This window comes from Andrographis paniculata, unplaced genomic scaffold (genome assembly GCF_009805555.1).
Source record: "Andrographis paniculata isolate CXL003 unplaced genomic scaffold, ASM980555v1 Contig32END, whole genome shotgun sequence".
Taxonomy (NCBI): Eukaryota; Viridiplantae; Streptophyta; class Magnoliopsida; order Lamiales; family Acanthaceae; genus Andrographis; species Andrographis paniculata.
Genome location: NW_026137565.1, coordinates 3,675,296 through 3,698,294, shown reverse-complemented (window position 1 = coordinate 3,698,294; position 22,999 = coordinate 3,675,296). Strand labels below are relative to the sequence as shown.

Genomic DNA, 22,999 nt, shown 5'->3' with positions numbered 1-22,999 from the left:
TGGATTTGAAGAGTTTTAATGTGTATTAATTTGATTGTTATAATATATTAATATAAATATATATTAATTTGTATAATTTAATTATAAATTTATATTATATTTATATATTTTTAAATTTCTATTCATTTGTATTATAAAATTTTTTTATAAAATAATATATATATATTATATATTTAATTAAATTATAATTATTATAAATTATTTTTATATTTATAATTAAAAAAAGACATAAAAGACAGAGCGTCCCCCGAATTCCTCCGACCCAATTTTGGGCTGAATTAATATTGCACAGTCATTCAATCCATAACAGAGCCGGAGAAACACACTCTTAGTCTTTGTAAAAAAAAATAAAATATATATAAGTAAGACCAGATCAGTCTTTGTAAAAAAAAAATAAAATATATATAAGTAAGACCAGATCAAATATTGGAATATATTTTAATTTATATAATTATATTATTTAATAAACTAAATTAATGTAATTAATATTTTAAGTATTTAGCACAAGTGCTGAATTTCAGATCTGTATATAAGAATAGAGATAAATTTAGGGTTTGTCTGTTCGAAGGATTTTGATGGATTTATAGTATTCATACAATTCTTTTAAAAAAATATTAAATTAAACATATATTTTTTATTTTTTTATATTATATATAAAATTAATTTAAATTTAAAATATCACATCAATCCATATTTATATCATATTATACAATTATTTCAATTCAAATTTTTTACTATTCATATCTCAATTCAAAATCCAAACCCTAAATAAAACCCCAAACAAACACACGCTTACAACGTTATCCGTACCCATTAATCAATTTAAACGGCACTCTTCTGAACCTACGATATGGCGTCTCGATTGTTGCAAACATTTCAAATGTAGCCTTGACACGTGGCGACACCTGTACACGGGCTAACCGTACCGGTTCAACCGGACGGTCGAGTTCGACCGGCAGAAAAGGATTGCTATAAAGTACAACCGCTTCTCCTTCAAATGGCCTGTACCTATCGGAATATTACATCACTGCCACTCCCCTCTGTACGGCCTCGCCGCGCCGACTGGCCGCCTGTCGTCTGCGAGAAATCGAGTGAAAAAATTCTTTTCTGCTCACGTTTGTATCTCTGTGTTGGTTGTTTGTTTGTTTGAAATCGTGATGAATGGGGCTATGATGCTGCGCGATGGACCAGAATTTGATGCGAGTGATTTGGGTGGTTTTATGGCAGTTATTTGATCCGTGAGTAGTTTTCGGTGGAAGTTTCGTGATTTTGTTTGCGGAGATGGGTAGCATAACTGACGCGACGATTCTGCATCATGTGTCCATCGTCTTGATTTCGCTGTGGCTTCTCAATTCATATGATTGTTGTCACCCTGTTGCTTATTTTGTCTCGCTCATATATCTTTATCTCGTAAGTTTTTCGTTGTTTTGCTGTTTGTCTTTTCGAAGATCCATTTGGCGAATGATTATTGCGAGGGATTTTAGTGATTATTTGCGCAAATTGAAGGTTCATGAAGGGTATGTTCTGAGACTGAGAAAGAAACTACAGTTCGAAGAAAAGAGAGATGCCAATCAGAAACGGGTAAATGATAAGTCTATTCAACTTACATTTGAAGAAAAGTTCCACTTTCCTCTTTCTTGAAAAAAAATAAAAAATAAAAATAGAAATGAAAATTCTGGTATCGATATCCCTTTTTGTTAAGCCTATTTTTACTGCGAAGAGGTATCAAGAAAGGTAACGAAAGAGAAATATATATATATATATTTATCATGTGTTGTCTTTGGCATTCATAGCATCAATAAATTGATATTCCTGAGATTTTGAAATCAGTAGGCAAGTAAATGACATGTTTAGGGTTGGTTGAAAGTTTCATTTATACAAACATGTCATTGGCTGCGTTTTAGCCCTGGATTTTGCTCCTCTTATTACTTGTTCTGTTCAACTGATCTTATATGAGTTTCTTTTTTCTTTATTAGTTTCTATATTTCTCTTAATGGAGAGGTTAAGTTTCTTAATTCATTTGATGAAGTGCCTTCAATTATCTTCATACCTTGTGTATTTTTTGAAGGTGCTTTTGGATTCTGAAACCGTTAGATGGTTGAACCATGCTGTTGAGAAGATGTGGCTTGTGTGCATGGAAGAGATAGTTTCTCAGAAGATACTTCTTCCTGTTGCCCCATGGTTCCTGAAAAAATATAAACCTTGGACGGCGGTATGAGCTGAAACCATCCCCTTCATTCTGGGTGGTGGCTTGGCTTGTTCCCATTGACCATACTGACTCGTGTTGTATGCTATACTTTTTTTATACTGACAAGCAGCGGCTTTCGTATATATATATATATATTCTATTTAAAATTCGAAGGCAATCTCATTGTGGTTAACTGACTTCCTGTACATATGGTGGCATATCTTATTTCTGGTTTTTGAAGAGAAATATTTTTCCCTCTATTTTCAGAAAGATATTGAGATTCAGCATTTTTATCTGGGAAGATCCCCTCCTATGATTACTGAAATTAGGGTTCTTCAGAACTCCAGTAGTGATGATCACTTGGTAAGCCGTGGCATAGTGGTGTTATGGAGCATAAATTGGATTCTGCAATACTTGTTCATAGACTAGAATAGCGTGATAATATTTGTATATTGCCAGGTTCTGGAAATAGGAATGAATTTTCGGACAGCTGATGATATGAGTGCAATACTGGGTGTGAAATTGAGGAAAAGACTGGGTTTTGGAATGTGGGCAAAGTTGCATTTGCTGGGCATGCATATTGAGGGGAAGGTAAGTTAGAGAAACTTGATGCTTCACTGCAACCTTTAATTTAGTTCGTTTCTTTAACCTGTTTGTTTTCTGAAGTATATAAATTGTTTCTTTAACAATGCAACCTTTGAATCCGCATATTTGCATTAACCTCTATTATTTCTTCAAGTATAGTAAAGTCAAAATTTCTTTTTGCTCAAACATGTGAAAAGTGTACATTGGAATATCATCTCAAAACCATATTTTCTCTAACTGCAAAAGTTATCTGTATGCTCTTTGAGGCTATTATGAAATGATATAATGTTAGTTATATTTGTTAATTAAATTAATGTTACTCTGTATTGAATGCATCAGTAATAGTTATGCAAAATCTTCTTCGCAGGTGTTAGTTGGAGTAAAATTTCTTCGTGAGTGGCCTTTCATTGGTCGCCTGCGTGTCTGCTTTGCTGCGCCGCCATATTTTCAAATGACGGTTAAGCCAATGTTCTCTCATGGCCTTGATGTAACAGAAGTTCCCGGGATATCTGGCTGGATAGTAAGTACATAAACCTATGACCATTCCAAATACTATTTTCTTTAGCTCAGTTCAAATAATATAAAGTATTTTGTTAAATAAACTCAAGTGTTCATGGATCAAAAGTCAGTTCAGTCAATAATCAAGTTAAATATTGTGCTTAAAGCTTGGTTGAAAACTGAGGAAGGAGCTTAATATGAGAACATATGGAAATTGGTTTTTCAAAAGTTTGTGTGTGAACTATTTCCATTAGAGACCATTTATTTGACCTTAATTGTATCTGACATATTTTGTTCATTTTTTAGGATAATCTCCTGGCCCTTGTTTTTGAACAAACTCTGGTAGAGGTGAGATGGATTTCAATTTTCCTTTATCCACTGCTAGGGAAATATCATCAAGCATTTTATAGAAACCATATAGTTGAATCCCCAACGTTACAATATCTTCTTCGGTTTTCACATGTTTCAACAAGATGTTGATTAGTAACTAATATCTGTAACTTTCCCAGCCTAATATGTTGGTGGTTGATGTTGAAAAGTTTGTCTCACCCCAGCCAGGTATTCTGAATATTGATATCTTCTTGCATGTGTTTTACTCCATTTATGCTAATTTTAAATGAGCTTCAGTCATTGACCTATTTCTCATTTTGATCTTTGAAATTTGACTCATGCCTCGGTGATTTTTACATCATTTTTATAACTAGTCATCCATGATGGAACATCCATCCTCATGAATGATAATCGAGGTCTTAGGAGTGATATTGTATCATTTATGTTCTAATTCTTCCAATAATTTTGTTCAGTTAACCTTACTGCGTATATTCTCAGAAAATTGGTTCTCTATTGATGCAAAGGAAGCTGTTGCCAATGTTATTGTGGAAGTTATTGAAGGTGCTGAAATGAAGCCATCTGACTTGAATGGTAAGTTTTGAAAGTATTATTTTGTGAATGGTTACAGTATGCTGTATTAAACTGAATGGTGGTCTATCAGGGTTGGCTGACCCATATGTAAAGGGACAACTCGGGCCTTTCCGATTTGAAACTAAAATTCAGAAGAAAACTTTGGCACCAAAATGGCTTGAGGAATTCAAGATCCCTATCTGCTCATGGGATGCACTCAACATTCTTGTCCTTGACGTTCGTGATAAGGACCATGTATTTGATGATATGATGGGGTAATTTTTTCCGGAGTTCTTGATTATGTTTGTCGTTTCTTCCTTTAAAGCTTTGCCTTTGGAAGACATATTTTCCTTTGATTTTATTTGATATACTATTCAACGATTGAGATTCCTCGTATATTATTTTACTGTCTTGCTGATACATGGATATATATTGAGAAGTGTGTGTTAGCTTTGTTTGGTTTTAAAACTTTTTTCTACTCTGCAATTTTTCTTTGAACTGCCTTTGATTTATATCCTGCAAAAATCTCTCTTTTTTGGAATTTTCAACTCTATATCTTTAATATTGCTGTGATAATTTGTTGTATTGACTGCCATTGACTAGATTTTTTTCCCCACTTGTATGATCCTGATAGCATATTTGCATTTATTAGATTTATTCAAAGTTTAGCTTTCTTTTTCTGACATTTTGTGCAAGTTATGCAGAAAATGTTGTGTAAGCATCAATGAGCTTAAGGATGGACGAAGGCATGACATGTGGCTGCCTCTCCAGAACATTAAAATGGGAAGATTGCATGTTGCAGTAACTGTATCTGAAGCTAATGGAAAGGTATCCTTGTAAATCTAGTGATTTGATCGATTTATACTTCATTTTATATCCAACAATGCATTTATTGGTCTTTGCTAGAGTTTTTATATCTTAGTCGTTGGATTTGGAACCCTATGTAAATTAAATGTGTTTAGGTTTTGATGTTACACTTTCTTGTGTCCCTTAAGCAAAATCAATGACATTTAAGAATCTTTGCATAATTTTTTTCTCATTTGTTTGAAGTTTTACTTTTTGAATAATGAAAATAATCTGAATTTTTAGTTTGTACTCAAATTTACACTATCTGCCTTTGTAGTTTACAAATTTTTACTTGTAAAGATGTTGTTAACATGCCTGTGCATTGCCAACTTGTCCACACACAATCCAATGCATTTTACTTGATACGACAAACATGTAATGTGTCAAGTCAGTTGAATATATTCACTTTTATTTCTTGAAATTAATAGATTTTTTTTTTTTTTTTTTTTTCAGTTGGTTCAGTTGAGCCTGGCACTTATTAAAGTTGGGTAAAAGGAATTATAAAAATTAAGTCTGAGAATAGATTAGGTATTTTGTGTTGTGCATGTCTAGTGACAAATATTGAATAAGATTTTTCCTGATTAAATCATTCGGGATATGGTTGAAATTTTAGAATGCTATGCTTGGGGAGTTCTTTTGAAAAACCTAGGATGCGTAGGAAAAAGTTTTGACGAAGAATATTTCAGGCTATTGGCAAATTTTGTATCATATATGGCAAGCTGCATGATGTTAATCTCCATCCAATCGGCACATGCGTGCTTGAGAAATAAGTAAAATTTTTGTATTTATGTATCTATTATGTGGTAAGTATATAATATGCACGATTTCTTGTATATTCATCCTTAACTAGGCTGTGATTATCGATTGTCCAAAAGAAGATAGGTGGTTAAATAATGATTTCAATTTGCCCTTATAATGGTAAGAAGACAGAGTACACTCGGAAGCATGCCAAGGGCATAGGTGTAAAAGTGAAACTGAGGCTACGTCGTGGAAAGGCAAAATTTGAGAAAGGACTAGCAACCCTTATTGTGAGTGCTAAAATTGAAGGGGTTTTTACATGTAGCAATAGAATGACACCTGAAAACCTGAGAATGGTTTTGTCATCAACTTTCTGCCTGTGAACAGCTTTTGTGATAGCATTGCAGCTACGCTGCAAGGAGTTTTAAAGATATTTTAAATGACAACCTGAGATTGGTGGCTATGCAGTGAACCTTGTGAGAAGAAATCATAAGGATAGTCTTATATTACTTTTCTTTTTTTGACCGGTGTCTTATATTAGTTTTCTTGTTATTTATAGTGGTGGTATGCACTATTCGAAGTTTTTCAGTGTATTGAATTCTAAAACTGGTGGATGTGGTTATTTACTAAATGCTTATATAACCTGTTTCTTTGGGATAAGTCCAAAATCCGAAGACATTTCTATCGTCGATAGGTTTACTAGCTGCTGGATATCGTCAACTATCTTTTACATTCTCTTGTGCTAAAATCATTTAATGTTGAAACAGGCCACGGAACCTTTGTCAAGTGCACGAGGCTCCAATGCCAATCATAAACGAGTTTCTTTTGAGGCTGATCCGACACCAACATACTCTGAAGCTGAGTCTAAGAAAGAGTCGGACTATCTTTCCCAGAAAGCCTCCTCACCAAGAATGCCAGAGCAGTCCCCAGAAGTTGAAGATAAATTTGAGCCAGTCAACATTGAAGGGCAAGAGGACACTGGAATTTGGATTCAACATCCAGGTAGTGATGTAGGGCAAGTTTGGGAACCAAGGGAGGGTAAAAGCAGGAGCCGGGATTCGTCTCATAACCTTAGCCCACACGTTAAGGGCGACATTGGTGAAGATGATGATAGCAGCAGCAGTAGCAGTGATGAAAATGCAGAATCTCTGAAGCAGAAATCAAAGAAGCAAATGCGGCGAGGGCTGAAAAAGATCGGTTCAATGTTCCACAAGGACAAGGGTCCGGGGGTTGAGGACAAAACATCACCCTCCGAACAATTTCCCCAGGACACTATTAGAGAAACAGAGCTGCCAAAAGATTACGACTTTGACAAAAATGTGTCAGAAAACCCACATGGGAATGTGAAGCACAGGGCCAAGAACATGCTGAAACAAGCTGGGAAATCAGCGCGGGAGTTGAAGTCTGTTCTCTCCCGGAAACGAACAAAGAAGCACAATGCGCAGTCGAGATCATTTCCCACTGGTAGATACACGCGTCCCGGGCCCAATGCTTCTGATGATGATGACGACAATTCATCGTCTTGTACGGACACGGAGCTTGCCGAAGCTGCTTTGCCTGGTTCTGGCGCGGCAACCGCTGTTGTTGCGCCGGCATCGGTACCGGTTTTGCATAATAATGATTCTTTGAAGTTGAAGGATGATGTGATAGGTAAAGCAGAGGTGGTGGTATCTGGAAACAGTTCAGGTAAGGAAAATGTACTTGGAGAAATAGCACAAGCAGCAGAAGCAGCAATGGTGGCTAGTGAATATGATGATGCCATTGCCAAGTCTGGTAATTTGTGAAAATGAATGATATAAGCATAAAGATGGGTAATTCCTCCAATCTTGAAAGTGGATACAAATTACAAGGTACACATATATATATATATATATATTTTATACATACATGCATGCTTGTTTATAGTTTATACAGTATGTCTATGTCTAGTTCTACATATATGTATATTAGGTGGGTAGTTAATGGTGGTTTTGCTATCCATCAAAGTTTGGGATGGAATAGCAATACTTTAAGAATAGTTCTTCTGCAAGTTATGATCTTTGGATGGATATATGTAGCAATGAATTTGTTTCTTCTTTTTTTTATTCTTTTGGTTGGTTTGAGAATATTTAATTTAGTTTTGTAATATTATTTTGTATTTAAAATAATATTCCCGTGGGGCTCTAAGAAAATTAATTAAATTCAAATAAACCTGTAGACTTTGTGATTGTTTTATACAACATGAACCAATAAGTTGAATTTTCTAACATACACATAAATACATACATACATATATATATATACACTGTTATGCAAGTAAAGCCATGGAATTGGAATCAGGAGGTCCTGCGCTTGAGCTTTCCAGGAAGAATTCTCTGAATCTGCAACCTTCGACTGAATGCTTCGTTGAAAAGGACCCTGGTTTGGAAGGCTGAGATTATGGGCAGCCAAGCTAACACAGCTATGGGTGCAAACAGAACTACTGCCATCCCATAATCATACGCCCGCGCAAACACCTTCGCGAAATGCCACAGCCCCGTCCCCCCGATCAACGGCCTCAACGCCTGCGCCACCTGCTCCCATCCCATCCCATCACATTACATGAACAATGCAGTGTTAATCAATAGGATTTTAGTGGGCAACAGTCTTTAACTTCGCTAGAATTAGGACTCACTAATTCATGCAATTTGTATCCAACATTCTTTCGTCACAAAATTGTCATAACTCTCTTGTAATTTTGAAACTCAGCGTTAATCCCCCGTTTACTTTAAAAATTGCATAGAATCTCTTATACTTTCAAGACCGTTGCATGAAATCCCTATGTGGTTATTGAGTTTGAAACTCAATGTAAATCTCCAATTTACTTAAAAAAAATTTCATTAACGCCCCTTATACTTTAAAAATATTGTATAAAACCCCTCTGCCGTGCAAAATATATATATAGAAAATCATCTTTCCTATCACATAACGGATGTGTAAATCTCCAATTTATTTAAAAAAAATTTCATTAAGGCCCCTTATACTTTAAAAATATTGTATAAAACCCCTCTGCCGTGCAAAATATATATATAGGAAATCATCTTTCCTATCACATAACGGATGGAGTGAGGTTTCATGCAACATTTTTTAAAGTACAAGAAAATTTTAAGCAGAATTTTGAAACACATAGGAGCTACAAGCAATTTTACTCTTTTTTATTTTATTTTATTTTATTTTATTATTATTATTTTTTTTCAAATGAACATTTTTAAGGCATAGCTCCCTCGCAACGAACATTACTGTTCTTCTAAATCTCACGAAAGGTTTACCATTCGATTACCATTAATTTTATGTGTAGGCGGAATTAGGACTCACCAAAATCATGCCCCAACCAGTGGGGAGAAATGCAAGACAGCAGACGATGAGATCCTTGAGGGACAGACGACAGATGAGCGACAGGGTTATGATCGTGGCGACAACGCCTAGGAAAAGAAAGGCTTTGAAGAGTCTGAATGCCAGATGATGAGTAGTGCTGAGATATTGCCGGCCGAGGTTCATTACCTGCGAAATTCAATCAAATATCCTTAGCTTTCGATCATTTTCAGCGAGCTACAATCTACTGAAAAAAGAAAAAGGGAAAAAAAATTCATCTTGAAAGAGAGCTGAGGAAGTTACCTTGAGCAGAAGGAAGATGACGACTATAACAATCCATGAGAGCACGTAGACGACAAAGTTCTTGTTCTGGCCAGATATGTCGAGGTGATAAACCAACCCGTATTGATACATAAAGAATCTTAGCGACAAAAGCAGCTCTATCAGTCGGGAAGTGATCCCCGAGTGAAGAAGATGCGCCTGCTCCTCGATCCACCACGACTCCCAGCTTTTATCTTGCTGAATCCCGATCCCACCCTGCTGCTTGATCCATTTGTTCCAATCTTTCCAGTCATCGACGATCCGGCCCCAGTCGAACACAGATGGATTGAAAAGAAATGGCGCGAACAGCCAAGTCATCGACATGAACCAGATTGCATAAGTTATCAGTACATACGCCATGCTGCTCTGGTAAGATCGTCGGAAAAGATCATAAACAATCAGCAGAAGTGTGAGCTCGAAACCTTTCACAAAGTGACTCCTCGAATACAGCCTGTAGTTTTCAGTAAAACTGGAATGGAACACGACAACTTTACGCCCTGTCGGCCTGTACTTAGCTCCGCCGTGAAGAATTGTTCGTCCGTAGTAATGAGCTTTTGTGCCGTACGAGAATGTAAAGAATACCGCGGCTAGCTGAAGCTGCATTAGAACAAAGTCTTTGATGGCGTTAAGGAATCCTTTCTCGAGGCCTATTTCTATGACCATCGGCAAACCAGTTAAGAGGCCGAGCTGGATGAATGATTGTGAGGCTAATGCTGTTTCCAAAGATCGAATGTTTTTCACTCGGGCCTCTAAAAGAAGCGCTCGTTGAAGTCCACTGAGAACCAGGTAGAGTTGTCCGTAGAGGAATACATATACTCCGATAACAGATATCTAGAAAGTCAGGTAATAAATTAAATAACACTCACCGTGATTTCGACATAAAGGATATTGTTGATAAGTGAAAGGAAAACTTACCAGGCTGTTGAAGTAGAAGCCAACAGTAGTGAAGTAACAAGAAAGCATTCGAAAGAAGTCGAATCGGCGTCCGAGGCGATAGATATCGCGGCTAAGTGTTTGCTCACTGTTGCCATTTGCCACTTTGGCTTCGAATTTGGAGATTTGGTTCAATCCGACGTCGCGGCCTTTGCCAACTTGTATGTACTCGTGATACGTAATATATCCTCGCCGCAATGTAGTATTGTAGCCTGCATAATACCGTTGCATTTTTTAAATAACAAGACTTGTATTAGTTAAGCAACAGCATGATTTTGATTTCATTACAACCTGCAAACACATCTTCGCTTAAATTGATTGTCTTCGATGCCTTGCTTATTCCACCTCGAGTCAAATGAAATATCCTGTCGAACAAATCTGGATGCCCATAATGGAATCTAACTCTGTATCATAGATCAAATTAGTACAAACTATGACATAAACAAGAATGCAATTTGCAGTGAGAGAATAGCAGTAAGGGGTGAAGTTCATTTGTAGAAAATGTTTCTCTTATGTCGACAGTGGTGAATATATCGATGTTTTACCTGAGTGGATTTGCTAGGAGTCTTTGCCCAATTGTCACAAAGCTGGTTTCTTGATAGGACATGAACTTCGCCAAAGATGAAACGCTGGATTGTTTTGAAATATAATTAGTGACACATGTAACAGTATCTACTTTATTTTCGATGATATCTGTTAATTATTCTACTGTAATAAACATTTTGATTCAACTCTGCTTGCCAAGAAGAGTATAACAATATTAACTGATTACTTATGGTTTAACAATTCAGCATGGTATGATATTAGGAGTCGAATTATTTAGAACTTCGAAAATTAGAAATCTTCCATACAAAGATCCTAAGATAAGATCTAATCTAACCTTCCTGTAAAGACATGCTCTCTTATTCCAAGAATAGAAGGACGATTCCTTTGAGCTTGTAGAAATTCTTGCAACAAATTTCTCATTTTGAGAGCCTCTTCGAGATAATTATCCTGTAAAAACAAATTAAACATTACATGGATATAGATTTAATGCCATTGAAAACTTGACCAACAAATTAGAGAACTATAAATCTGACAGTACTTGATTCATATCGATTGCTTGAAGTGCTTCGCCACGCGTGAAAATTATTGCATGATTTTGGTTTTCTGGTTTTCCTTCTCCAATATTAGGTGGTCCGGGGAGCTTTATGCGGTATATTTCCTACAACAAACAAAGTTTTTGTCGGCATCATGGATCCGAAAGGGAAATTATTATTACTCTTTGCTAACCCATGCTTCATGATCCTAGATAATATATTTTTTCTGTTGTTGATTGTCGTATGCATCTAAATGCTGGTCCGGTTAAAAATTGATGGATTATACATAACGAAACTCTTAATAGTCATTTAGACTTAACAGTCACCTGATCAAAATCATTGACAGCTTTGACCAGAACAGAGGAATATACTGGCCGAGTACCATTCTCCAAATCTTCCTTCTCCTCGACATAAGCAACACGCAAAGCCGGATACCTATAGATACATATATTCAATTTCCTATTCAAGATGTTCAATAGATCTTTCAGCTTCGAAGTTACCTTATCATTAACTGAAGTATGTCTGTTGCCTGAGGATCTCCGGAAGCCTTTTGGGATCCATACATTTGACATGAAACAATGTGAGTGAATTTCATGTCTACCAAGGCATCAAGCTGCGCTGACAAAGTATCATTTGGCCTTTCAATGGCGTCATAATTTTGAAGAATATCTGCAGGATATGTCATAAAATTGACTTAAAAATTTCTTGTTCAAACGCAGATTCTTCAAGCATTATAGTGACTTGATGGAAGTAAGACTTAAGAGGCAAAAGGAACAAACCGTCGTCCTCAGCCATGTCCAGAAAAGCTTGCAATTTTAATGCCTTCCGGTAATACATCATACCCCTTACTGTTTTGTAAACGAGAACAATGTTAGTTATGAAAGAGTAGATCATTCCTGAATTCAGTTCATGACAAAATAATGAAATTTTGGAACTCGCCTGTCCTGCTTAGTGTTTGTCCCCGGAAAGAAGCCCAATCTCTCAGATCTTCCTCATCAATTTCATTTCCCAGGCGCTCAAGAAAATTTTCCCACTCGTCTGCCAGATAAAAGAATATTGTTGAGCACAAGAATCGGATGTTACTTTGTGGTATAGAAACAACCATTTTCCTTTTTCTAGTAAATAACCTGGAAAGATCTTTTCCATATAATAGCTTATGGGAACTGCTTCTTTGCTGAAATAAAGTTCTGCCTTTGAGAACTTGACTTCTTCCATGAAATGTGGAGTCAATATACTGTAAAATGAAGAGAATCGATGACGTCACAACAACAGATGTCATCTGATATAAGTCTAACAACCAACCACTATCTGTTAGTACTGAATGGATGCTTAAATATCAAGGTTGAAGGCCTAAAAGCTTTGGCAGGTGTGTATTTATAATTTGTGAAGAAAAAAAGAAGCATCACATTTCGAAATGGTAGGTTAATAGAACTAATATCATAGGGATACAAATGGGCTTTTATAGAGATTCAAGAATATAAATTATATGGAATATACATGGACTCTAAAGGCCGCAAGAACATTGAAGAAATAATTAGTAGGAAATGCGGAAAAGCACCTGAATGACAGCATACTTCGCACTTTTGGAGCTCTAGGCATGTTCATAAAGAGAGATGTGGCAAAGAATGAAATTCGTCTACGAGCCTCCAGATTTGAGGGCATATACATAGCTTTATCTTTGACGGAAAGTAGTAGATGAAACCTCTTAATCTGCCATCCAAGTTTGACACCATGCTCAGTCAATACTCTTTATATGAATCACCAAACATGTTTGCTTCCTTTAGAAATGGAACCATTCATCCCTTTTGCCAGCATACAAACGAAATATGTAACACTAAAGTAAATTACCAAATTGGTTGAGTATTCAGGTAAGAATAGACTTCAATTTTTTATTTTTTATTTTTTTATTTTTTTATTTTAATTTCAGAAAGATGAGACTGATCTGAGTATGGAAGGAGTAAAATTAGGAACAGTGTTCTGTAGTCGTTGAAGAGATGAATATGACAGTAAGTTGAAGATTTCCTTGTTTCATAAACAAACTATCAACTGAAAATGTAGAAACATTATATTAGTGTCTAGTGATACCTTCTCCATGAGAGGGCCACGATCAGGCAACGGGAAATGAATGGCATGCTTTGAGGAAAATAATTCTGGCTCAAAATAGCCAAAGAAATCTGTATTTTCTTCCTCCAGTTGTAGGCAAGTGTTGAGTGAATCCAGTGATCTTATGTGTCAATTAATGAACTTTATATGTCAATAAATGAAGAGAAAGCCAAATTGAAGTAAATAAACAAATAAATGAGATATAAAATATAAAAAATAGCAAACCTGGAACCATTTATGAACATATCATTGGTTACAAGCTCAAAGATATCTTGAAGAGTCTTCACAACTTGATGATGATGATCTTCATTACCCTCAACCTTAATTAAAGCAAAATGTGAGTATAAAACTACGACGCAGTGTGTTCTTTTACATTTCAGTAAAATGTTTGCCTTTAGAAATTACCAGAAGCTCAACCAGTTCAATACATTTAGCATGTAAAACTGGTAATTGACTCATCCGTACATCCTTCAGGAGTGATGAGTTTCGAATGCTCTCTTCAAGTTCCTCCACTATGCCGAATATAACTCTGGATGACAAATTGGAAAAAAAGATAGGAAATATGTGGCAACTTGAACACAAAGTAGACAAATATTGAATATATATATATATATTATATACATATAAATATATAAGGATAATTCAAAAGAAAGTGTTCAATGGCACCCTACCTTCTCTCTACATCACCGACCACAAGAATATCCAATATGTACTTAAATGATTCATAGCATTCAGCCACAGCCAAGTACATGTAGTTATCTTTTCTAATCTTTCTCAGGAGACTGCCGTATTTTCCACGAAAATCTTGTGCTATGCTAAGAGCTGTTGATAACTGTAACAGAAAAACAACTTTTACAAATATTATTGAAGTAGCAAGAGAAAATTGAGTTTAAGAGGTCTACCTTATTTGCTAAGAGAAAAACAGGCCAATAGACTCGGCCAGACACTAATTCAGACGATATGGGCATTATCATCAAATCCACTTCCCTGTTTCGATATTGTGTGCTCATTATAAACTTTATCTTCCCTTCAAACAATTCAATTGAAAAAAAAAAAATCCCTGGGAAGGCATTTGTAACCTGTTGCTTATCAGGTCCTCGTCCCGAAAGCTACTTATGATTTGATTCCACACAATGGCGAACTTTAAAACTCCACCTTTCTTGCTCTCTAAAGCCTGAAATAAGTTATAATGGGTCACCATCTCTTAATTATAAGCACTCAACAAAGTTAGAATATTAGGACAATGTACCTTCAGAAAGTTTGGCTGACAAAGCCACAATTTGATACCATCTTTATTATCTTTTGTTGGGGGTGGAATAAGCGAGCGATTGAACGCCGCGGGTAGCGTTTCAAATTTACTTCTCAACATTCCCAGTGTACGAATCTGTTTGAACCAAAGGCATTCAATTTCTTATTCAAGTTCTTAGTGAAAAAATAAATAAATAATGTATCATGCAAGACTGACTTCACCAAGATGATGCAAAATTCCATAAAGTCCTCCAAAGACAGAACAGTAAACAGAATACCATATTTGAGCATCCATGAAATATACCTGAAAAATTAAGTACATAAGATAATCTCTCTCAATCATATAATATAAAGATACTGGATAAAAAGTGGTGGTATGTGTTTCCATAAACTCGAACGTGTTACATCTGTCGACACTTACAATGATAATGGGCGACCAAATGGCTGCAATGGCACCACCGTTGTTCTTGACTAGACATTATAAAATAACACCAATAGAAATATGTAAGTCAACTCATGCATTTTTACTTTATAGTTTAATAAGCACTAAAAGATCAAACAGGGGTTACCCTTTGGGAAAAGCTCATGCCAATCATAGTTTTTTACCCCAATCGCCATGATTTGTCTTGTGGGTGAAATAAGTGGTTTAATCTGTAATTCCAAACAGGGTCCATTGAAAACTTCATTAGCCTACTTTCTACCATACCAATCATAAGACTGAGTCACTCAACTCAAAATTAAATTAAAAAAAAAAGGTGAGACTTCAATAAAATTTGCTTGCCAAATGAGTCTAATTATTACCATCCTTTTTGGGCCAACTGCATATCTAAGGCATATACAGCGCAAGTGCTTCTTACCTAGTACAAGCACCAAGAAGAACTGATAATACTCACCTCAAATGTATAGCTGAATGAAAATTTGCTTAGCAATAACAACACCCAAAATAATGTGTACCTAAAGCAAAAAAAGTTTCCCCCATAAGAAAAAAATCACTATTAATAATATAGACCAGTAAATGACTATAGTAAAGATTAGGGGAATACTTCAGGAGAGAAACTTGGCTCTCTTGCATTCCTCTTCCAATGTATAACCTAGGCTACAAAAACGGGAAGATTTTTCAATATTTTATCAACATCAACATTATATGTCAAAACTAGAAGTTTCATAAATAGAAAAATGAAAAACTTAAGAAATATCATAATTATTATTAGTTAGGGGATTTTGACAAGCATCACACGGAAGCAGATGGAATAATGAATATATTTAAAGTACTAAACATACATTCCAGAAAGAAAATAGAAGAAATTGATAATAAAAACAACTTTACATGGTAATATATTTGATCATGTACATAAGTATAATACCTTAGAGCTTCATAACTCTATGCATACAAAATCTGAACCATGTGAGGTTTATATATATACCACGTGCTTTCTTTTACATGTCATTTTACTAAATGAAGAGTGTTTCAAATACAAGCTTTATGCCTATAAGCACATAAATGCATTAATAAATTACGACTGTCTACCAAAGAAAGATAGCAATGAAAAAAAAAAAAAAAACTTCCATTCAGCTTTGAGACCAAATTACAGATTGGCTGAAATGTATAAATATTCATATATCACGAGGAATATTTATAGAGAATACATATGACCTATTATAAAAATAGAAAAGTTTATATGGCAAGCATATCCATATCAAATAATATCTAAATAAAATAAGGAAAACAAAATATGTTGTAGAAGCTAAGTGGTTTTTTATCTTGTTATGAATTTTCACTTACTAAGTCGCATTAAGTGTGAAAATATCAAAAATGACATTTATAATGAAATAGGGCAGAGTGAGTATAATTAAAACACATTATAAAACTAGTCCAGTACGCATACAGGTGAAAAGAATTCAGATTAACTCTCAACTTTTACCTGTGTCCACAAAGACATGACTTTAAATAATCGAATGTTAGATGTCTCAATATAGTTCCCCGCTGCAGGCACAAAAAAGAGGACCATATTGACTCCATTGCTGATCAAGTAAAATGAAACTGCTACCATGTAAGAAGAATAGCACCACTGTCCAAGCCAACTTTGATCTTGTGTAGAATAACAGGTGTATTTTCTTCGAGAACTAGAGTAAAATATAGGAAGAAGAATTGTCCATATCATTGCCCACACTAGCTTCAGCAAGTTTTTCAGACGATGAGTCGAGTCCATAGTTTCTCGGGCTTTCCAAGTGAAGATAATATCAAGAAATGCTGCAAATAGATGTTGCTTTCATTGTTAAGGTATAAATATTAATCACAAGTTTTAATTATGGATGTAAATGCTGCTAATGCTACAGGATAGCAAATTTTTGCTAATGAATTAATGAGAGCTATAGACTGTATTAATGTTGCAGAAATATACATAAGTACATAACTTTGTGAATGATTGATTTAACTGTCTAAAGAAATAAGATATATTAACCTTCGAGGTAATGTATAAAGTTATTAGCAAACTTTCTACCGAAAGATTTACTGCAGCACCTGTAGACTAGACTGTATACAGTTAATTAATCGTAGCACGCCCACTATCGAAGTGTGCATTGATCAAAATCAGGAGTATAGATCTATAATATCCCAAACTTTCGCATGCTCTTAAGCACAAGTTAAGACTTGAAATTAAGTACATGCTAGGTGCAGCAAAATGGGGGAAGCAATGAACTGAAACAGGTATCTCAGATAAAAATACTTTTGGTAACACATAAATTAATAGCAAACCTTGGATAAATTTAAGAACAGCTGCAGTGATGAAGACGCTCATAACATCCTCAAGTATTGTTGCCTCAAAAACTTGGAGAGGAGATTCCAGATCATGAAATGCCATAATTATCATTGCCTAACAAATATTTAGCATTAGGGGCCCTGCTATACAGTGCCTTTAACAAAGCATGACTGGTAGATCCATATATTTACCTGAAGGGATAAAATAAGGAAGCTCCACATTCTGTCAAAGCTTCTGAATATCTGCCAAAATGAACGAACCTCTGCAAAATTTGTTTTCCCTAACCACCTCCGCTTCCGTGGTTTCTCTACCTGGGGCTGAATATTACAATGAAGATACATGTATAGGGGCCAAAATTAATTGAAACAATAACATGATCTGAATCTAAATTAGTTAAGCTGCCCATAAATACCACAAATAAAAAGGATTGGTTACAGATCACAGTTATATAACAAACGCAAATTTTAATGTAACTTGTTATTTAATATGGAGTGTATAGAAGAAACTCATTGTATCGAAGCTAATGTCACCGGGCGTTTCTGACATATATGACAGCTAATAATACATAAGCCAACATGATACTTCATTTTATTTAGAGGTGTTAACTTACTTCCATTTCTTCAACTTCATCATCATCATGTTTGTCTTCTTGAGTTCTTTCTGGTGTTTGGGCATTTTCCTTTTTGTCATCTTCTGGAGGGTGGTCGAGAAAGAAATCATGATTACTGCGCATGGGCCATCCTATCTCAAAGCAAAGTGGAGACCTGAAATTTCATGAGTGAGAAAATTTAAAACCATCACCACTGATGAATCAGAAATAAAATCAATATAAGCCCTTATCTGGAACTCATATCTTACCAGAAAAATTCATTCAAGTCATCATAGTTTCTCCATGTCGAATGATTAGCAGTTCCATTTCTGTTTTTCTTGGCTTCCTTTAGTAAAGTGAAAGTAGAATTAGACAGACTTCAAATTAAGCACACAAGTCAACCAGTCGAAGATTCACACTACCTTACTTATAACCTCATATATTGGGGATACTACATTGTTTAGGAAAGCCTCATGCGCTCCTCCATATGCTGGCATGACTCTTTCTCCAGTTGTCAAACTCACAGCACCACTTAGCATTGCATGCAATTCACTGGCCATCTTAGGGGGGAAAAAACAAAAAAAGAAACAAAAAGGAAAAAAACAGTACAAATGAAATTAAGTTTAAGAAACATCTTGCTGAAGGTGTAATATTACAAAAATCTCACTGCTTACAATCAACTTATAATAGTATATTATATACAATCATTTTAACTTCTTTTTTTTTTTTTCCCCTCATTCAACTAGTTGAGATTTTAATAAGATCAGATGCTACTATAGCTAATCAAGATATCGCTAGTAAAATTGTTGAAGTGCATAAAAATTGAGTAGTACACTTAGATGCCACAAGCAGGTTGTCTACACTGTCTCTTTTTCCTTAACTTCATAATATGACCTATATAGAACAGTGAATGGCAGAATATTGGAGCTTACATGGTGAAATATATAGCAGAGACATTCCGGCATAAACCTTAAGTTCGCAGCTTCTCCCCAGATTAGGAGATAAAGTGCTATGTATAGAAGCTTGTACTGCTGTGCTTCCTGTTTTAAATACGGCAACCTGGATAAGAAATTTTGTATTTATTAACAATGAATAGTAAAACACACATGAATACTCTTTATCTTATCAGCCAGAGAAGACTCCAATATCCTTGCTTTTCTCAGAGCATTATATATATATATATATATACTTTCCATTAACTAAGACCGGTAGCATGGATCCATGCAGATTCAAGTTTTGTAATCAATTCACTTCCTGGAAATTTCTCCTTTGAAGAAGCTACATGAAGGTTGTTTCTAGTACATACCCAGCCCCAGAAGATTAAGCAAAGTTCTTTGTTACCATTCATATCAAGTGGAATTGTAATGAACTTCATTTTATTTATCTATACCATCAACGATCACGTCATGTTTCGCTTTTGTTTAAGCTTAATCTACCCCCTCTCAGGTATGTTTGATTAAAGAATGTAATGTAGTCCTTGATGAGATGCGAATTAATAGAAAAGGTGAAAAAATATTTGCGCAAATAAAGAGTAACAAGAGCAGCTCATACAGTAGAATCCCCTATTGTGTATATGCTCACCGAATGCTGCTTTTCCTTTCTAGAAACTTGCACCATTGTGAATAGTTTTTGAAGAACTTCTTCATCAGTTCATCCACAGCTCCATCACCTAAAATCTGATATATTATCCAAAAGTGAAGAAACTTCTGGGTGGGGATGTGCAGCGACAAAGAAGGAACTTCTAAATATAATTATTATTGCATATACCTTCGGAGCTTGTTTATGAGTCTGGCGAATATGAGAATTGGCCAGTAGAAGAATCAGATGCTCCCTCTGGTTCGAAACATTTCCTTCCTAGTAAAAGAAGAATTTTTAAATTTGGTTCATGTCAATTGGAGATACCAAGATTCTACAGTTTTCAAATCATATGTCACATTGTTGGTACATTATGAACTAAATGAACTTAAATAGCACACAAGTTCATGAAAGAAGTTTAGATGCATGAAAAACAAAATCGGAATAAAACACATAGGAAGCAAAAGGGTACCTGAAATCCAAAGCAAAACTGAAGCCAATTGAATAAATCCATATTTGACGTACGTGGTTTAAAATCTTCCAAAAAAGGCAAACCTCGAACATTGCGGACAGCAGCAATTGCAGATTTGATCTGTAGAGTTTCTACATGTTATCGTAGTTATTTCATTAACAACACCTCTCCGCAACTTTATTTATAATTGTAACATTCACTCAAATGAACTAGAAAAATACAAGTCCGGCCAAACATGATAGCATACAGAAACTGCAGCCATCCATCTCAAGGTAAATGAAAGTTTTTTCTACTACATAAAATTTTTTTATAAATAAGATGCTGTTAAATAGAGAGCATCAAACCTCAGGAAGTTGCATTATCGCTTGATGAACACCACCTTGATCAAGAGGAAGAATGTTATAAGGCACAAAGAATTCAGATCTTGAGCTGTCATCCTCAGCAAAGGCCTATTCAAAATGTCAGACATCATACATTGTGTGTTAAACGGGACAGTCAAATCAGAAGGGAACAATGGCATTCGATCATAAATAATAAAGAAACGAATGTTATAATAACATAATCAAATGGAAAAGGGAAATGAAGCAATAGGAAACCTGGGAACCTGCTGCAGAAGTAACTGTTTTTAGCACTTCAAGTATGACTGACGCAATGACACTTGCTTTGGTCAATTTTGATCTGAGAGAAGAATTAAATATCAACAGATGTGATATGAAAACAGATTATGATTTTTTTATCTCCCCCATTATTACCGAGTTTCCAAAGTGTATTCTCCACCATGTTTAATGATATAATCTTTGTACTCCCAATATACACGGCGCAATTCTCGTAAGTCGCTCTTTTCCTTCCTCTTCCTAATTGTGATTTCTTCATCCTAAGTATCAAAAGGTACAATAAAATTGAGTTAGAGAGCTATAATTTGATAGATGTTGAAACATTTGGCCATTAGAATCTTATATTGTCACTTGTACCTTTTACAAAGCTGTTGTATTTTACAACACAGAAGATATTTCCATTAAAACCAAACATCATCTTAAAATTATTGATGACGTTTGGGACACTGGAACAGTTGAACAGAGCATTTTTATTTTTTTCAGGATAAGGGACGGCGTTTTACAGAAGCTAAATTAATGATAATAGCAAGACCATTGTGAATTGGAAAGAAATCATTTCAAGTTGAATTGACAGGAAGGTGAGTTTACAGTTGCACACCAAATCATCAAGAGAGGTTCATATATATGCTTGATTTTCTTCTGATCAGAAATAAGAAAAATTATTCGCTATCAAGGCTGTGTGATCAACTTCATATTGCCCTTTAGTCAGACAAAAGATTAAAGAAAACATCAGGATAACAATCTTGACTCTCATGCGCATATTCAGAAGGTTGCTGCAATTTGTCATTGTCGGTAAAGACATGCCAAAACTACAAGGACCTCTGGCAAATTTAAGGAAGAGAAACAAAAGAAGCCATTAGTACTAGCTATTTTCATTACCCTTTCATCTCCAGTTCAGAACATACCTGCTCAAGCCGCTGAAGAAGAGAAGTTTTGAATTGTCGAACCCCACGACCACTTGAGTTTCTGTCCAAGTTATGAGCTACTTCGAAAGCATGAAAACGACCTGATCAAAGAACTTGATTAGTAATAGAACACCAATTTTTCATTAGCTTATCATTAGATCGATTTTCGATAAATGCTTTTTATACTTGTTAGATTATAGTACTATGAATCTTTTTTTAAACGTTACTACCTAATTCCATAAATCACAATTATCTTCGACACATCACACAATTTTTCAGTTAAAAGTGAAGAAATTTCCAAATAACAAAACAACAATTTAACCTCCAACTATTCATTTACTAAACAAGAACTCATCCAAACTGCACTGTAAACATTTTAAAAGCTAAACAACATCAAATTCATCTAAATTAAGCATTTGGAAATTGTAAAATCTCTGTCCACAACAAAAACTCCATTCCTTCGAAACCCAAAACAGTATAGCAAAGAAACTCACAGAGATAAGCAACCCGGGGCTCATCGGCTTCTATCTGATTGGCGACACGAAGAAACCTCTGAATCTCAGACACCAAAGTGACAGGCAGCTTCTCACTATCAAAGGGCTCCGGCGTATGGTCCCGGCCGGAGGTAATCGATCTCGTGAAGGGCCTGGCATGATCAGTGGTGGTATAAGGCCGTCTCCTCCTGCTGGTGCTGGTGCTGGCTCTATTTGGGTCGTCAATGGGGGGATCGGCCACAACAATTTCGGACATTGTGTGGAGAACTGTAGTGCAGAGAAGAGCAGGAAGTGCATGGGGGAAAAGTGTCGATATATATTGAGGAATCTTTGGTGTATATGCATGATTTGCTGGATTAATTTTTGTTGGCTTTTGTGGCTTTTTGTGCTGCTGCTTTTTGATGATGGGGTGCAATCTTTTTAGCTTTTGCTTTTGGATGAAATCAAGAAACTGGGGAAGAGAAAGAAGGGGAGTGAAGAGGCTATTGACGAGGAAAGTTTGGAGTGAATTTGTGTAGAAGCACAGCAGTTTCATTGGCAGGCGGGAATTAGAAATTGTTTTTTTTTTTTTTTTTTTTTCACAAAAGAAAAACAGAAAAGGAAAGGGACTCAGAAAGCAAAAGAGTGGATAAAACCTACGCAGGTCCCAGGACTTCGTGGTCCTGGAATGTCATATGCCCGAATTCCGATTGGCTTTTCGGAGTCGAGTCAAGGCTATTGTTCACCGAGTTAAGGCATTGACCTTACTTCATTTTAAACAAGTTTTCTTGCTTTTGGTTTTTTATTAATCTTATGTCCACTTCCAAATTATATATATTTTTA

General features: G+C 35.4%; 2 protein-coding genes and 1 long non-coding RNA gene across 6 annotated transcripts; 2 read left to right on the top strand and 1 right to left on the bottom strand.

The window, feature by feature from the left end:
* Positions 1-995: 995 nt before the first annotated feature.
* Positions 996-7,818, top strand: LOC127248096 (C2 domain-containing protein At1g53590-like). Of its 3 annotated transcripts, XM_051270278.1 has the most exons (12): positions 996-1,410; positions 1,507-1,581; positions 2,069-2,212; positions 2,456-2,551; positions 2,648-2,779; positions 3,141-3,293; positions 3,578-3,619; positions 3,781-3,829; positions 4,100-4,192; positions 4,263-4,446; positions 4,876-4,999; positions 6,523-7,818. In XM_051270278.1, the coding sequence occupies exons 1-12, from the start codon at positions 1,282-1,284 to the stop codon at positions 7,537-7,539; spliced, it is 2,238 nt and encodes a 745-aa protein (XP_051126235.1). In that variant the 5' UTR covers positions 996-1,281; the 3' UTR covers positions 7,540-7,818. The 3 variants fall into 3 exon arrangements, with proteins under 3 accessions (XP_051126235.1, XP_051126237.1, XP_051126236.1); XM_051270280.1 differs by lacking the exons at positions 996-1,410; positions 1,507-1,581 and having other exon boundaries at positions 2,077-2,281; XM_051270279.1 differs by lacking the exons at positions 996-1,410; positions 1,507-1,581 and having other exon boundaries at positions 2,077-2,286.
* LOC127248095 (putative callose synthase 8) lies at positions 7,794-22,541 on the bottom strand. 2 transcript variants are annotated; one of them, XM_051270276.1, is made up of 41 exons: positions 22,178-22,541; positions 21,684-21,784; positions 20,917-21,038; positions 20,761-20,842; positions 20,509-20,613; positions 20,165-20,284; positions 19,885-19,971; positions 19,699-19,793; positions 19,050-19,176; positions 18,540-18,677; positions 18,387-18,463; positions 18,139-18,292; positions 17,720-17,845; positions 17,525-17,642; positions 16,692-17,020; positions 15,813-15,865; positions 15,663-15,723; positions 15,339-15,420; positions 15,191-15,240; positions 14,987-15,073; positions 14,771-14,905; positions 14,601-14,695; positions 14,424-14,508; positions 14,193-14,353; positions 13,927-14,050; positions 13,747-13,841; positions 13,504-13,642; positions 12,977-13,128; positions 12,546-12,652; positions 12,358-12,456; positions 12,198-12,266; positions 11,919-12,087; positions 11,745-11,853; positions 11,424-11,543; positions 11,220-11,332; positions 10,885-10,968; positions 10,631-10,743; positions 10,322-10,551; positions 9,389-10,237; positions 9,089-9,274; positions 7,794-8,307 (listed from the first exon to the last, which is right to left on the bottom strand). In XM_051270276.1, exons 1-41 carry the CDS (start codon positions 22,431-22,433, stop codon positions 8,071-8,073), a joined length of 5,841 nt encoding a protein of 1,946 aa, XP_051126233.1. In that variant the 5' UTR covers positions 22,434-22,541; the 3' UTR covers positions 7,794-8,070. The 2 variants fall into 2 exon arrangements, with proteins under 2 accessions (XP_051126233.1, XP_051126234.1); XM_051270277.1 differs by lacking the exons at positions 20,165-20,284; positions 20,509-20,613; positions 20,761-20,842; ... (1 more) ...; positions 21,684-21,784; positions 22,178-22,541 and having other exon boundaries at positions 19,699-19,786; positions 19,885-19,968.
* On the top strand, positions 10,127-12,494 carry LOC127248098 (uncharacterized). Its single transcript, XR_007838017.1, has 5 exons — positions 10,127-10,249; positions 10,325-10,500; positions 11,765-11,998; positions 12,138-12,246; positions 12,371-12,494. It is a non-coding gene; the product is annotated as an uncharacterized LOC127248098 (long non-coding RNA).
* Positions 22,542-22,999: the final 458 nt, after the last annotated feature.

Bases quoted from the DNA above. Each gene is read 5' to 3' on its own strand.
- LOC127248096 (XM_051270278.1), top strand. From the start codon at position 1,282: ATGGGTAGCATAACTGACGCGACGATTCTGCATCATGTGTCCATCGTC. The intron at 1,582-2,068 runs GTAAATGATAAG...TATTTTTTGAAG, and splicing joins GAGATGCCAATCAGAAACGG to GTGCTTTTGGATTCTGAAAC. The intron at 5,000-6,522 runs GTATCCTTGTAA...ATGTTGAAACAG, and splicing joins TATCTGAAGCTAATGGAAAG to GCCACGGAACCTTTGTCAAG.
- LOC127248095 (XM_051270276.1), bottom strand. From the start codon at position 22,433: ATGTCCGAAATTGTTGTGGCCGATCCCCCCATTGACGACCCAAATAGA. The intron at 20,285-20,508 runs GTTTGATGCTCT...GAAACTCTACAG, and splicing joins CGATAATGCAACTTCCTGAG to ATCAAATCTGCAATTGCTGC. The intron at 11,854-11,918 runs GTAACTTCGAAG...ATGTATCTATAG, and splicing joins ATACTTCAGTTAATGATAAG to GTATCCGGCTTTGCGTGTTG.